This window comes from Sorex fumeus, unplaced genomic scaffold (assembly GCF_029834395.1).
Source record: "Sorex fumeus unplaced genomic scaffold, SorFum_2.1 ptg000135l, whole genome shotgun sequence".
Taxonomy (NCBI): Eukaryota; Metazoa; Chordata; class Mammalia; order Eulipotyphla; family Soricidae; genus Sorex; species Sorex fumeus.
In genome coordinates, this window is record NW_026606192.1 from 817,510 (window position 1) to 832,028 (window position 14,519).

Here is a 14,519-nt window from a genome sequence, read left to right on the forward strand (position 1 = left end):
AAAAGGATCAATGTTCAATTCCTCCGCCCCTCTCGGAGAGCCCGGCAAGCTACCGAGAGTATTCGATATGCCAGACACAGTAACAACAAAGTCTCCAATGGAGACGTTACTGGGCCCGCTCGAGCAAATTGACGATCAACGGGAGGGCCTTTTTTAAATTTTTAAAAATTTTTTTTTATTTTTATGAGTCAGAGAGGAAAGATTACATTCATCTAGGGTATGATCAATCTTTTCTAGGACCCAGCTTTTGGTTTCAGTGATTTTTCTCTATTAATTTCTCTATGTTTTTCTCTAAGTTTCAGGTTTTTCTTTTGCTTAGTTTGGATTTATCGCAACCCTTCATTCTTGAGTTTCCTAAAATCGACACTGGATGGTCGATTTTAAGGTCTTTCATAGGAATGCTGTCACTTCGGCCCTCAAGTCTTGGTACAATGGAGGTTTATTTTCATTTAGTTTCAAATAAGTTTCATTTAGTTTCAAAGCTTCCCTGTGGCTTGTATTTAGTTAGTTTTTATGTTATTTTTTAATGATACTTTTAATTTTTATTTTATTATTTTATTATTATTATTATTTTGCTTTTTGGGTCACACTTGGCAATGCTCAGGAGTTACTCCTGGCTCTGCGCTTAGGAATCACTCCTGGTTACTTGGGGGACCATATGGGATGCCGGGGATCGAACCCCGGTCGACTGCGTGCAAAGCAATCGCCCTACCCGCTATGCTATCACTCCAGCCCCTATGTTATATTTTTTAAGGGGGATGTTTGGGTCACACCTGGACTCCTGGCTCTGCGCTCAGGAATCACCCCTGACAGTGCTCAGGGGACCTGTGGGGTGCCAGGGATCGAACCCAGGTCAGCCACATGCAAGGCAAGTACCCTCCCCGCTGTTTCTCTGGCTTCAGGCCCCAGAGTTTTTAATCATTAAGCAAGTCCGCAAATTTAGTCAAGATAACTCTTTAGTCAAGAGACCTTATATTTATTTTCATTTAATAAATAGTAGCTTAAAAAATGTGAGCCTTCCCTAGGATTAAGCAAAGTGCCCAGGCTTCAAGATAAACTCTCAGCCACTCCCCAAACACAGATTTCCTGCTTCCTCTCCGAGTGGGTGAAATTGTTGGGTGCTGAGTTAGCTAGGTGAGGCGTTCAGTAAGTTAGCACTGTTTGTCCAAATCATGTTTTGTCCTAGTTGTCGTTGTAGTATTGATTCTCTGACGGCGAGAACTCTTCACGTGAGAAGCTTTTCTTTCATTGCCGCATGTAGTTTCCGATCAGTGCTTCAGGGTTAATCTTTTTTTTTCCCCTTTGCTATTAACTCTATTAACTCTAAATTTTATTAGATTTTTTTTTTTTACATTTTTAATAGTGAGACACCATGAGGTACAGTTGTAGACTTACAGATTTTTGTGCTTGGGTTTCGATTATACAATGATCAAATACCCATCCCTCCACCAGGGCCCATTTCCCACCACCACGGATCCCAGTATCCCTCCCACCCCCCATCCCCCCATCCCACCCTGCCTCTGTGGCAGGGCATTCCCTTTTGTTCTCTCTCTCCTCTTGGGTGCTGTGGTTTGCAAAAGAGGCAGTGGGTGGCAATCATGTTTGGTCTATAGTCTACTTTCAGCATGCTTCTCTTCAGGGTTAATCTTTTTTTTTTTTTTTTTGCTTTTTGGGTCACACCTGGCGGTGCTCAGGGGACCATATGGGATGCTGGGAATCGAACCCGGGTGCAAGGCAAACGCCCTACCCGCTGTGCTATCTCTCAGCCCCCAGAGTTAATCTTAACAGCCATTTGTGGCCTGTTTGAGGAGCAATGACCAGTGCAGGGCGGACCCTTATCACAGCCAGGCGTGCAGCCGGCCCAGGTTCAATCTCCAGCCCCACGCGGGGGTCTCCGAGCGCCCATAGGTGAGACTCCCGAGCACAGAGCCAGGAGTAAGTGCTGAGCGCTGGCTGGGCCCCAGCCCGCTGGATAAAAGGTTCTGAAGCTGTTCTGTCTCCTGGTGTCACTCAGGAAAATCGAGCCCTAGGGCCGCTGGCTTGCACGGGACCTAGCTGGGCTTGGTCCTGGGTGCTGTCAATCTCCCAGCACTGCCGGAGGAGGGTCCCGGAGCACAGCTGAGCTGAACAATGCAGGGTGTGGCCCGGAGCCAGGTGGGGAGGGGACAGCCCGGCCCTCGGGGGCCAGAAACAGTGAAACAAACCCGAGTGTGGCATGCAAACTCGCCGGGCCTCAGGAGGTGTCACTTCCTGGTCTGTGGCCACAGGCCTGTCCCAGCCTCCTCTTGGGCCCCGGGCCGGGCCTGGGTCACTCTGAAGCACGATCTCAGCCCTCCCTCCCGTCCTCAATCTGCAGCCTTGGAAGATGTTTCTGGTGCGTGCGCTGGCTCTGCCCGTGGCCGGGGAGGGGCCGTGTGCTGCCCACCCCCGGGACGTGGAGTGACCGTGTCTCTTCTTTGCAGGTGGAGCACCAGTACTCCCACAAGCTCACCGTGACAGTGCTCCGGGCCACCAAGGTGACCAAAGGCGCCTTCGGGGACTTGCGTAAGTTTCCTGCGGAGACGCGGAGCCCAGGGTCGCCCCGCAGTGGCCAGGCCAGCTGGGCCCCTCTTCGCTGCCCGAGTGCCAGTGTGGGGGGTTTACCTGCCGTCTCCTGGGCCTTGCCTTGCCCAGGCCCCCCAGACTCTGCTGGGCCGCCTCAGGGCACGACCAGGGTCCACTTGGTGGGCCTGACACGGGTGTCCTGGCCTGGTAGTAGGCAGGCTGGGCGGGCAGGCTGGCCCTCATGGACAGGGTGGTGTCCTGGCTCTGCTGTCTAGACGGTCCCTGGCCCATGGAGAGCTGGGTCGGGCAGAGCCTGCGTCCCCCGCTCAGGGCCGGCTCCCGACTCGGTGCTCAGAGATCCCTTCAGCAATGCCAGGGATGGGACTGGGCAGGGACCTCCCTGTGTACTCGCTCCTCCCTGGCCCTCCCCTCCCCTCCCCTCCCCTCCCCTCCCTGGCCCTCCCCTTTTCCACATTTGTTCCGACAGACATTGGAAATGCACCGTGTGCAAAAACCAAAAAAAACAAAAAGCAAAACAAACAAACAAACAAAAAAAACACAGGGGCTGGAGCCATAGCACAGCGGGGAGGGCGTTTGCCTTGCACAAGGCCAACCCGGGTTTGAATCCCAGCATCCCATGTTGTCCCCAGAGCACCGCCAGGGATAATTCCTGAGTGCAGGGCCAGGAGTCAGCCCAGAGCATCACCGGAAATGACCCAAAAAGCAAAAAAAAAAACAAAAAAAAAAACCCAAAAAACGGTTCAAACCTAGTATCTGGGCTCCTTGGGCGTGAGGTGGGAGTCCCTCGGATCTGTGAATGTGGTCGCTCCTTTGAAGCAGGCAGAGGGTGAGGCGGGCACCCTGGCACCCTGGCAGTGGCACTGGGCAGGGACGTATAGGCCCGAGGCCGGTACAGAGCACCCCCCTGCCCCCTCCGGCAATCCCAGACCCAGAGCAGCCTGAGGGTGCTGGGCCCTGGGGACCCTGAGGCCCTCTCTGATCTCTAGGCCCCTGATAAGATTAGGGACGCCAAAGGCCTTGATAGGGCTGGAGCCCGGACCAGCCCCCTGTGAAGAGACAGCACAGGGTTGGGGGGGGCGTCAGCCTTGCACACAGCCAGCTGGGTGTGGGGGGGTGGAGCCCCCAAACAGAACCCAGCCGAGGCCGAGATGAGAGCAGGAAGGGGGTCCCGAGCCTTCCCCCCCAACCGACCTGGCACCTCTTATCCCCGGAGAAGCCCCGGGCAGGGCCTGTTTGGGGGGACCCTGTGGGACCCCGTGTGCATTCTGGGCAACCCTCTCAGCTGGGACATGACGTTGCTCTCACTGGGTCTCTGGGGCCGGGCTCTGCTCTCTTGGGAGGCTCATTCTCCAGGGCTGAGCCTTTCCTACTGGCTCCTGGAATGCTTTTCTTTGGTTCTGGCAGAGCTCAGGGCTGACTCCCGGCTCAGTGCTCAGGGCTGACTCCCAGTTCAGTGCTCAGGTCTGACTCCCGAATCAGTGCTCAGGAACAACTCCCATCTCAGTGCTCAGGGATCACTTTGGGCTCTGTGCTCAGAGTTGACTCCTGGCTCTGTGCTCAAGGCTGACTCCTGGCTCAGTGCTCAGGGCTGACTCCCAGCTCTGTGCTCAGGGCTCACTCCCGGCTCTGTGCTCAGGGCTCACTCCCGACTCTGTGCTCAAGGCTGACTCCTGGCTCTGTGCGCAGGAATGACTCCCAGCTCAGTGCTCAGGCCTGACTCCCAGCTCTGTGCTCAGGGATGACTCTTGGCTCAGTGCTCAGGGATGACTCCCAGCTCTGTGCTCAAGGCTGATTCCTGGATCTGTGCTCAGGGCTGACTCCCGGTTCTGTGCTCAGGGCTCACTCCCTGCAGTGCTCAGGGCTGACTCCTGGCGGGGATCAGGGTCCTTTGGGGCGGCCTTGTGTAGGGCACACCCCTCCTCCCCGCTGTGCTCGGCTTCCTGAAGCTTCTCTGTGAGCTGCTCCCCCGACCAAGATGCTCTCTGAGTGGCCGGCTGTGGGCTGCCCAACAGGGCAGGGCACCAGACGTCCAGGCCTTGCAGGAGCTCACAGCTCCCACGGTACTTCCGGGTGACTGGGTGTTAGCTGGACGCACACGGTCCCCTCCCCCCAGCCTTGGGCCCCTCCCACCAGTGGTGGAGGCCCCCATGAGCGCCCAGGGGAGGGGAGGGGCCAGTCCCTGTGTCCTGGATGGCATCTTCCTCTCGTCCCTCTGGCCAGCCCTGGCCAATGGCCAGTGGCGGCCGCTCTGCTTGGCTTCTCCCACGTGGAGCTGCCCCGCCCTGCTGGCTCTCCCTGGCCAGCTGCTGGCCTCATTTGACTGTGAGACCCGCCCGCCACCCAATGCAAAGCAGTCGGGCCTCTGGCTAGCCAGCTGGACGGGGCGGGCATGGCTGAGGCTGGGCTGCTGAAGCTGCTGGAGCCCGCTACGGGCTCTTGCTGCTTCTCAGGCGGAGATTGGCCATCAGTAGCACCAAGGTGGCCACACTTCAGCTGCCCTGCCTCAGCTCAGAGCAGGGACAGAGAGTGGGCATGCTCGGCAAGCTGGAATCGCGGGGAGCTTGCTATCAGACCAGGAGATCACTGGTTCTTTTTATTTATTGGGGGTGCACGGGGCTTACGCTCACCTCCGGTCCCTCTTCAGAGAGGATGACCCAGGGCTGGAGAGCAGGTCCAGCGGGTGGCTACTCCGCGTGCGTGTGGCCGGCCCAGCCTTGGTCTCCAGCCCCCAGACGGTCCCTTGGGCCCTGGCAGGCTCCATCCTGGGCATCACTGGGTATGGCTCAAAACCGCATAAGTAAAAATAAATGGTAAACACAGGGGCCGCTGGAAACCAGTTATGTTTGGGGAAAGGACCAAGTTAGAACACTCAAAAAAAATTTTAAAAAAGTGTGGTTTTGTGTCTTTTCGTTTCACAGAAGAGACTTTAAAAAATAAAGCCATGTGGGGGCTGGAGCGATAGCACAGAGGGGAGGGTGTTGGCCTGGCACATGGCCGACCCGGGTTCGATTCCCAGCACCCCATAGGGTCCCCCGAGCACCACCAGGAGTGATTCCTGAGTGCAGACTTGGTAGTCAGCCCTGAACATCACTGGGTGTGACCCAAAAAGCAAATAATAATAATAATAATGATGATAATATTAATAATATGAGGGGCCGGAGTGATAGCACAGTGGGGAGGGTGTTGGCCTGGCACGCGGCCGACCCGGGTTTGATTCCCAGCATCCCATAGGGTCCCCCCGAGCACCGCCAGGAGTGATTCCTGAGTTCAGAGCCTGGAGGAAGCCCTGAGCGTCATCGGGTGTGACCCAAAAAGAAAACACAAAAAACAACAACAAAAATGAAGCCAAGCATAGTAGGAACTCAAAAAATTTCTCTTAAAGATGTTATCCAGTTACTTCTCTACGTCAAGGAAAGGAGCGGGAGAGGGAGAAGGATCATTAAATTGTGACCAGATCTGTAACTTGGTTTTTTTTTTTTTTTACTTTAAGTTATCCCTCGAGCGGGCCCAGTAACGTCTCCATTGGAGACTTTGTTGTTACTGTGTCTGGCATATCGAATACTCTCGGTAGCTTGCCGGGCTCTCCGAGAGGGGCGGAGGAATCGAACTCGGGTCGGCCATGTTGGCTGCGTGCAAGGCAGACGCCCTACCCGCTGTGCTATCGCTCCAGCCCTTTTTACTTTTTTACTTTACTTAAGTTATCCCATATTTTTTATTATTGAGGGTTTTTTTTTGGGGGGGGCAGGAGACAGAAACTTGGTAGCCAGTCCCTCCTTGTCACTGAATTTGTGGGAATCCAGAAGAGGGAAAAGGACTCTCGTGAGGTCAGTGCAAAAGGTGAAGGGTCAAGTGGAACCCCAGACGCGGAGTCTCTGAGAAGTTGTCATGGTGGCAGGTGGTGGGATAACGGTCACGGTCACAGTCCTCCGGTTGTTCATCGATTTGCTCGAGTGGGCCCAGTAACGTCTCCGTTGTGAGACTTGTTGTTACTGTGTTTGGCATATCGAATACGTCACGGGGAGCTTGCCAGGCTCTGCTGTGCGGGCGAGATACTCTCGGTAGCTTGCCGGGCTCTCCGAGTGGGGCAAAGGAATTGAACCCGGCTCGGCCTGGCCGGCTGTGTGCAAGATAAACACCCTACCTCTGTGCTAACATTCTTTTTTTTTCTTTTTAATTTTTATTAGTGAAACACCATGAGGTACAGTTGTAGACTTACAAATTTTTGTGCTTGGGTTTCAGTTATAAAATGATCGAGTACCCATCCCTCCACCAGTGCCCATGCGATTATGGGAAGCCTGGTTCCTTAGAACACCGCGGGCGGAGTTGGGCGTGCTTGCTTATGGAAGTTCTCCAGGAGGGGCTGCGACGGTGGGGCGGGCATTGGCCTTGCACCCCGGAGGGTCTGCAGAGCTCCACCCCCAGGATGAACCCCTGAATGCAGAGTCAGGAGTCAGCCCTGAGCACGTTCTGGTCCCACCACCAAAACCAAAACTGGTTTTTCTAGCAAAACCCAGAAATCTTAAACACAAACAAGCAGATTCTGGCTATTGTAAAGAGTGCTGCAATGAACAAACAAGTGCAGATGTCACTTCGACTATACCTTTTTGCCTCTCTGGGATATATTCCCAGGAGTGGTATTGCTGGGTCAAATGGGAGCTCAATTTCTTTTTTTTTTAAATTTTTATTAGTGAAACACCATGAGGTACAGTTGTAGACTTACAGATTTTTGTGCTTGAGTTTCGATTATACAATGATCAAATACCCATCCCTCCACCAGTGCCCATTTTCCACCACCACGAATCCCAATATCCCTCCCACCACCCATCCCGCCCATCCCACCCTGCCTATGCGGCAGGACATTCCCTTTTGTTCTCTCTCTCCTTTGGGGTGCTGCGGTTTGCAAAAGAGGCATTGAGTGGCAATCCTGTTCGGTCTATAGTCTACTTTCAACATGCATCTCCCCTCCTGGGAGGATCCTCCCAACACCCTTTATTTGGTGCTCCCTTCTCTATCTGAGCTCCCTTTTCCCCTAGCATGTCTGTCTGGCCTCTAAGCCATGGAGTAAAATTCCTGGTACTGATCTCGGCTATTCTTGGGTATTAATCTCCTATTTTGTTACTTTATGTCCCCCAGATGAATGCAATCTTTCTATGTCTGTCCCTCTCTTCCTGACTCATTTCGCTTAGCATGATACTTTCCATGTAGTACCACTTGTATGTAAATTTCATGACTTCATCTTTTCTAACAGCTACATACTACTCCGTTGTGTAGATGTACCAAAGTTTCTTTAACCAGTCATCTGTTCTCAGGCACTCAGTTTTTTTCCAGATTCTGGCTATTGTAAACAGTGCTGCAGTGAACAAACACGTGCAGACGTCACTTCCACTATATCTTTTTGCCTCTCTGGGATATATTCCCAGGAGTGGTATTGCTGGGTCAAATGGGAGCTCGATTTCTAATTTCTTGAGAATCGTCCATACTGTTTTCCAACCGTACCTCATGGTGTCTCACTAATAACAAAATAAATAAGTAAAAAACAAAACAAAACAAACAAACAACAACACCAACAACAAAACCAAGCAGACTCCTTAGCGGTAAGGACAGAGCCAGCAGAGGCTGACCTGAGCTCTGGGATTCCGGGAGACGCCCACACCTCTTCTCTCCGCTCCTCTCCCCTGCAGGCGTCTTTCTTTAAAGAGGCACAAGGTTGCTTCTGAGGGTTTCGGCTCTGGCGGTTTGAGGGGGCCCGTGTCCACCTGCTGCCCGGTGCCTGGACAGCTGGACAGTCACTCCTTCCTTCCGACACCGAGATTGGTTCCTTTGGGGCTGGAGCGATAGCCCAGTGGGGAGGGCATTTGCCTGGCACGCGGCCAACCCAGGTCCTATCCCCGGCATCCCAAAGGGTCCCCCGAGCACTGCCAGGAGGGATTCCTGAGTGCAGGGCCAGGAGCGGCTCAGGGGTAACCCCAGAACCAAGACAAACCCAAACTAGCAGTTCAGCTTATGCAGACACTGACCCCCAAACTAGATCCTCCAAAACGAGTATTTATGAACCTTGAAAGACCAAATAGTCACAGTGGAGCCGGATTCCTGAGATTATGTTTTTTTCTCTACAGAGGATTTTCATGAGTCCAGACATTGTCCGTGAGGGGGTTAGATAAATAAGCATAAATGCCTCACACCTGTCGCCTGATTACATTCATAAATCCTGAGATTCTTCCACAATGTAGTCACGCCGCTTCTCACGCAAGCGGCACAGAATTCTGCCGTTTCTGTAAACGCTAAGTCACCAGAACCCTAAGCTCGCCTCCCACCGAGGCCGGCTCTCCCCTCCCCGCACAGTGCTCGGGCTTCTGCTCCCTCAGCTCTGAGTGTGGGTCTGATGCTGCCTTATCCCTCTGCCGCAGGGGAACTTCTGTCCTTTCCCCTGGAAAGGATCTTGGTTCCATGTCCTCTGAAGGCCCGAAATTTATTTATTTTTATTTCTATCCCTTTATAAATTTTGGGTTTTGAGGAGTACCTGGTGGTGCTCAGGGCTGACCCCTGGCTCTGTGCTCAGTGACGCCCGGCTCTGTGCTCAGGGCTGACTCCTGGCTCTGCGCTCAGGGCTGACTCCTGGCTCTGTGCTCAGGGATGACTCCTGATCCTGTGCTCAAGGTCTTGGCTCTGTGCTCAGAGTTCACTCCTGGCTCTGCACTCAGGAATTACTCCTAGCAGTGCTCGGGCGACCCAATGGGATGCCGAGGATTGAACCCTGGTCGGCTATGTTAAAATAGGAGAGGGGGAGCTGAGATGGTTCTTGGCTGGGTCCCGAGCCAACACGGCTGAGGTCAGCCAGGAAGGGCCCAGGTCATCCCGTGGCATCTTCGAGATGCCAAACACAGTCACAACAAGTCTCACCATGGAGACGTTCCTGGTGTCCGTACGAGCCAATCGATGAACAACGGGAGGACAGTGCGACTCTTATGATCAGGCTTGAGGTTTCATCCAGTGGTGCTTGGGACTTACTCCTGACTGTGCTCAGGGTCTTCCTTGCCAGTGCTCGGGGAACTCTGTGTGGTGCCCGGGACTGCCCTGGGACAAGTTGCGGGCACTGCATGGCCAAATCCCCTGTCACATCTATGTAGGAGAGTCACGGTGGGCCACACCAGGACCAGGTACTTCCTACAGGCACAGTGTTGTATAGTGCAGTGTTGTGCAGGTGCGATGTTGTGTGGTGCAGTATTGTAGAGGTGCAGTGTTGTATGGTAAAATGTTGTACAGGTGCGGTGTTGTGTGGTGCAATATTGTACAGGTGTGATGTTGTATGGTGCGGTTTTGTACAGGTGCGGTGTTGGATGGTGCAGTATTGTACAGGTGTGGTTTTGTGCAGGCGTGGCATATTGTGCGGGGTTACTGTGTCTGGGGCCCACTTTCTGTCGCCCGAACACCTCACACCCACACTCGCCTTCCGTGCACTGCAGATGTGGGAGTGAGTAGGTGTGAGCCCGAGCAGCGTCTGCTCACGTTGGCTGTGGCTCTGAGCATTGTTGAGCGCCCAGGGAAGGGGAGGGAGAGGCAGGAGCAGACAGACCTCCCGCTCTGCAGCCCAGGTCTGGACAGTGCCCCTCAGCCAGAGCCAAGGGGTTCTCCCTCCAGTGCTGGGTAGAGCGGTCTTGCTTTTCTGTTTCTCTTTTGGGGGCGCGGGTGAGGCCATACTCAATGATGCTCAGGACTGACTCCTGCTCTGTGCTCAGGGGTCCACTCCTGGGGTGCTCAGGGGCCCTGTGGGACGCCAGGCTCTAACCCAGGTGGGCCGTGTGCCCGGCCAGCCCCCCGCTGAGCTCTGCTCCTGCTGGTTCTCCTTGACTCCCACATTGTGACCCCTCTCTGCTGGGCCATGTGGGGGTCACCGGGCAGGTCACTGCAGCCACCTGGGCTGAGCCATCCAGGGTGACCTCCTCACATGCCCCTGCCGTCCGCAGTGGACACCCCTGACCCCTACGTGGAGCTGTTCATCTCGGCCACCCCGGACAGCCGGAAGAGAACCCGGCATCTCAACAATGACGTGAACCCCGTGTGGAACGAGACCTTCGAGTTCATCCTGGACCCGAATCAGGACAACGTGTTGGAGGTGAGTGAGTTCTGGGGCGCTCTGAGGGGCCTCCCCTGCCTCTCTGCAGTGGGGGGATGAAGGCCAGCTGTGGGCTTGGGTCCGGGCCAGCTGTCGGGGCATAGAGAGGTCTGGTGGGCCGCAGGACCCCTGTGCTCCCGTCCTTTGAGGGAACATTATCTGTTCCGCTTTGCCTTTGAGCCACGCCTGGTGGTGCTCAGGGCTGACTCCTGGCTCTGCACTCAGGAATCACTATGGGATGCCGGGGATCGAACCAGGGCCAACCACATGCAAGGCAAACGCCCTCCCTGCTGTGCTGTCTCTCAGACACTAATCTATCTCATTTATTTTTTGGAGGGAGCTAGAATTGCTCAGGGCTGACTCCCGGTTCTGCACTCAGGAGTCACTCCTGGCAGTGCTTGGGGGACCCTATGGGATGATGCTGGGGATTGAACCCGGGTCGGCTGTGTGTCAGGCCAACACTCTCCCTGCTGTGCTGTCGCTGCAGCCCAAGGTGGTGGAAATCTTAGATGCTGTTTCCCAAGGCCGGTGTGCCGTCTTCTCTCTGCAGATCACGCTGATGGATGCCAACTACGTCATGGATGAGACGCTGGGGACAGCCACCTTCCCCGTCTCCTCCGTGAAAGTGGGAGAGAAGAAAGAGGTGCCTTTGGTGTTCAACCAAGTAAGTGCGTCGCTCCAATTTGGTGATGGTGAAGCCCAGGAAACTCAGACGTCTTAGCCCTTCCTTCATTCAGATGCACGTTTCATTGTTTAAAATCTCCATAAGTAGGGGCTGGAGAGATAGCACAGAGGGTAGGGCGTTTGCCTTGCACGTGGCCGACCCGGGTTCGATTCCCAGCATCCCATATGGTCCCCTGAGCACCGCCAGGGGTGATTCCTGAGTGCAGAGCCAGGAGTCAGCCCTGAGCATCGCCAGGTGTGACTCAAAAAGAAAAAAAAAAAGACTGGGATTCCTAGCTTAATCAATGGCTGAATAAATAGCAGTGCTCCTACTTTTAAAAAAAGGGGGGAGGCTGGAGTGATAGCACAGTGGTGAGGGCGTTTGCCTTGCACGCGGCCAACCCGGGTTCGATTCCCAGCATCCCACAGGGTCCCCTGAGCACCGCCAGGAGTAACTCCTGAGTGCAGAGCCAGGAGGAACCCCTGTGCATCGCCAGGTATGACCCCAAAAAAGGAAAAAATAAATAAATAAAAACTTCATAAGTAATTAAATGTCTGTGGAAACATTTCTGCTTCAGACAATTCTGAACTAATGAGGGCCGGAGTGGAGGAAGGTTGTTGCTGTCTTTGAATTTCCAGGCTGGTGTCAGTTCTGAAATGTCCATCTGCTTCTTTGCTTTGTTTTCTCTCATGGGAGGCCACATTCAACTGTGCTCAGGGCTGACTCCCGGCTCTGCACTCAGGAATCACTCCTGGCGGTGCTCAGGGGACCGTATGGGATGCCGGGGATCGAACCCGGGTGGGCCATGTACGAGGCAAGCACCCTCCCTCCAGTGCTACTTCTCCAGCTCCATTTTTGTCCCCAATCTGCTTATTGGGGGGTGGGAGGACACACCCAGGGATGCTCAGGGCTGCTCCTGGCTCTATTCAGGAGTCATTCCTGGTGCTTGGGGACCGTGGCTGGTGCTGGGGCATTGAGCTGGGGTCTGCCACGTGCTTGGCCAATGCTTTAACCTCTGGACTGTCCCTCCCATCTTTGACATTTCAGTCATGTGTTCGGCTCCAATCGAGCCCTAGAAAAGCTTGGCGGAGTGAACCTTGCACGTTGACTGTTCCAGGAAGCAGATTCACGAATTTCCACTGTGAAATGTCAGCCACAGGGCCGGGGTGCAGAGAACCGGATGGGGGAGGGGGCAGGGGGTGTTCTGATGGGGGTCACCTGGGCCGGCCTTCCGCATCCCCACCATCTGCGCCCCAGGCCCTAGCCTCAGATCTCTCCCTGCCATAGGCCCCCCTCCCGGATTCCGATTTGAAACTGGGGAGCAGAGTGGGATAAGTCAGATCAGGATGAGCGTGTGAGGGCACCTGAGTGGGCTGCTGGGCCCGGCAGAGCTCATGCCCCGTGTCTGGGCAGCGCCTTGCCGTTCTCCCACAACGCCGGCCTGGCGGTGGTGGCTGAGGCTCCCCTTCAGGCCAGCGCGGGTTTTCCCGTTCCCGTGCTGAGGAGGCGAGGTCGCGTCCCGTTGTTCTTCTGTCAGTTCCCCGATGCTCAGTGACACCAGGTTTCTCCCACGCACCTCTGACCGTTGTGTGTCTTTGGAGAGGGGGGTGTCTGTCGTGCCCCCGTGTCTGGATGGGGCTGGCCGGACTTCTCCTGTCCAACTCGGCCAGCGTTTCTCGTATCTAGATCCCGGCCCTTTTGTCAGGTGACCTGGGGACTCCTTGGGTTCTGGCTGCCGGTCCCTTTGCGGGCAGAAGCTGCTCGGTGTCCCGAGGCCCGTTTCCTGTCCACGTATCCCTGAGCAGCGTCTGTCCTGTGGAGTCTGTCCCCCTGCCCAGGGTGTGGATGCCGCATTGCTCCCCGCTGTGTGTCCTGAGAAATACGGGTGCTCTGGTGTGTCCTACCGTGTGGAATGGCCAGGCTCAGGGCCTGCCGTGGAGACACACAGCCCCCCCCCCCCCATATGCTGGGCTCTCTGGCCACCTCCTAAGGTGTGTTGGTGTGGGGTGCCGAGTCGTGCTCCCAGAGAAAGGGCTGGGATTTGGCCTGTGCTGGGCTTGAAAGGAAGGGGCCTGCAGGGGTTCAGGGGAGCCCCCAGGGTGAAGGGGAGGGTCCGTGCAGGAATGAAACGGAGGGAGGTCTCTGCAGAGGCGAGGGGAGGAGGGCCATCCAGGGATAGGGGAGACAGGACCACGCAGGGGTGGAGGGGAGGGGAGTCTTTGTAAGGGTGAAGAGGAGTAGTGTCTGTGCAGGGATGAAGGGGCCATATCAGAGTGGAGAGGATGGGGTTTTGCAAGGAAACAGACTGTGCAGGGGAGGGGGGAGGGGGCTTGCAGTGGTGGAGGGGGAGGGGCCTGTGCAGGGAAGGAGAGAGGGGGTCGTGCTGGGGTGGAAGAAGAGGTTGTGCAGGGGTTGAAAGAGAGGAGGTCGTGCAGGGGTGGAGAAGGAGGTCGTGCAGGGGTGGAGGGAGGGGGTCTTGCGGGGGGTGGGAGGAGGGTGGTGTGCAGAGATGGAGAGGGGGTCGTGCAGGGGTGGAGGGAGGGAGTCGTGCAGGGGTGGAGGGAGGGGGTCATGCAGGGGTGGAGAAAGGGGGCGTGCAGGGGTGGGGGAGGGGCCTGTGCAGGGGTGGATGGAGGGGTCGTGCAGGGGTGGGGGAGGGGCCTGTGAAGGGATGGAGGGAGGGGGTTGTGCAGGGGAGGAGGGAGGGGGTCATGCAGGGTTGGAGGAAGAGGTTGTGCAGGGGTGGAGGGAGAGGAGGTCGTGCAGGGGTGGGGGAGGAGGTTATGCAGGGGTGGAGGGAGGGGATCGTGCAGAGGTGGAGGAAGAGGTCATGCAGGAGCGGAGGGAGGGGGCTTGCAGTGGTGGACGGGGAGGGGCCTGTGCAGGGGTGGGGGAAGAGCGCATGCAGGGTTGGAGGGAGGGGCATGCAGGAGTGGAGGGAGGGAGCGTGCAGGGGTGGAGGGAGGGGGTCGTGCAGGGGTGGAGGGGGTCGGTCGTGCAGGGGTGAAGGAAGGGATTGTGCAGGGGTGGAGGAAGAGGTGCAGGGGTGGAGGGAGGAAGTCATATAGGAGTGGAGGGAGGGGTTGTGCAGGGGTGGAGGAAGAGGTTGTGCAGGGGTGGAGGGAGAGGAGGTCGTGCAGGGGTGGGGGAGGAGGTCATGCAGGGGTGGAGGGAGGG

The 14,519-nt window shown here is 55.9% G+C and overlaps 1 protein-coding gene across 1 annotated transcript in view; it reads left to right on the forward strand.

The window, feature by feature from the left end:
* The window catches only part of PLA2G4A (phospholipase A2 group IVA), a 100,771-nt gene that overhangs the window by 22,316 nt on the left and 63,936 nt on the right, over positions 1–14,519 (forward strand). The window contains exons 3-5 of the mRNA XM_056106615.1: positions 2,463–2,544; positions 10,530–10,678; positions 11,229–11,342. Of these exons, the coding sequence (XP_055962590.1) occupies positions 2,463–2,544; positions 10,530–10,678; positions 11,229–11,342 (345 nt within the window). The remainder of the gene's footprint in view (positions 1–2,462; positions 2,545–10,529; positions 10,679–11,228; positions 11,343–14,519) is intronic.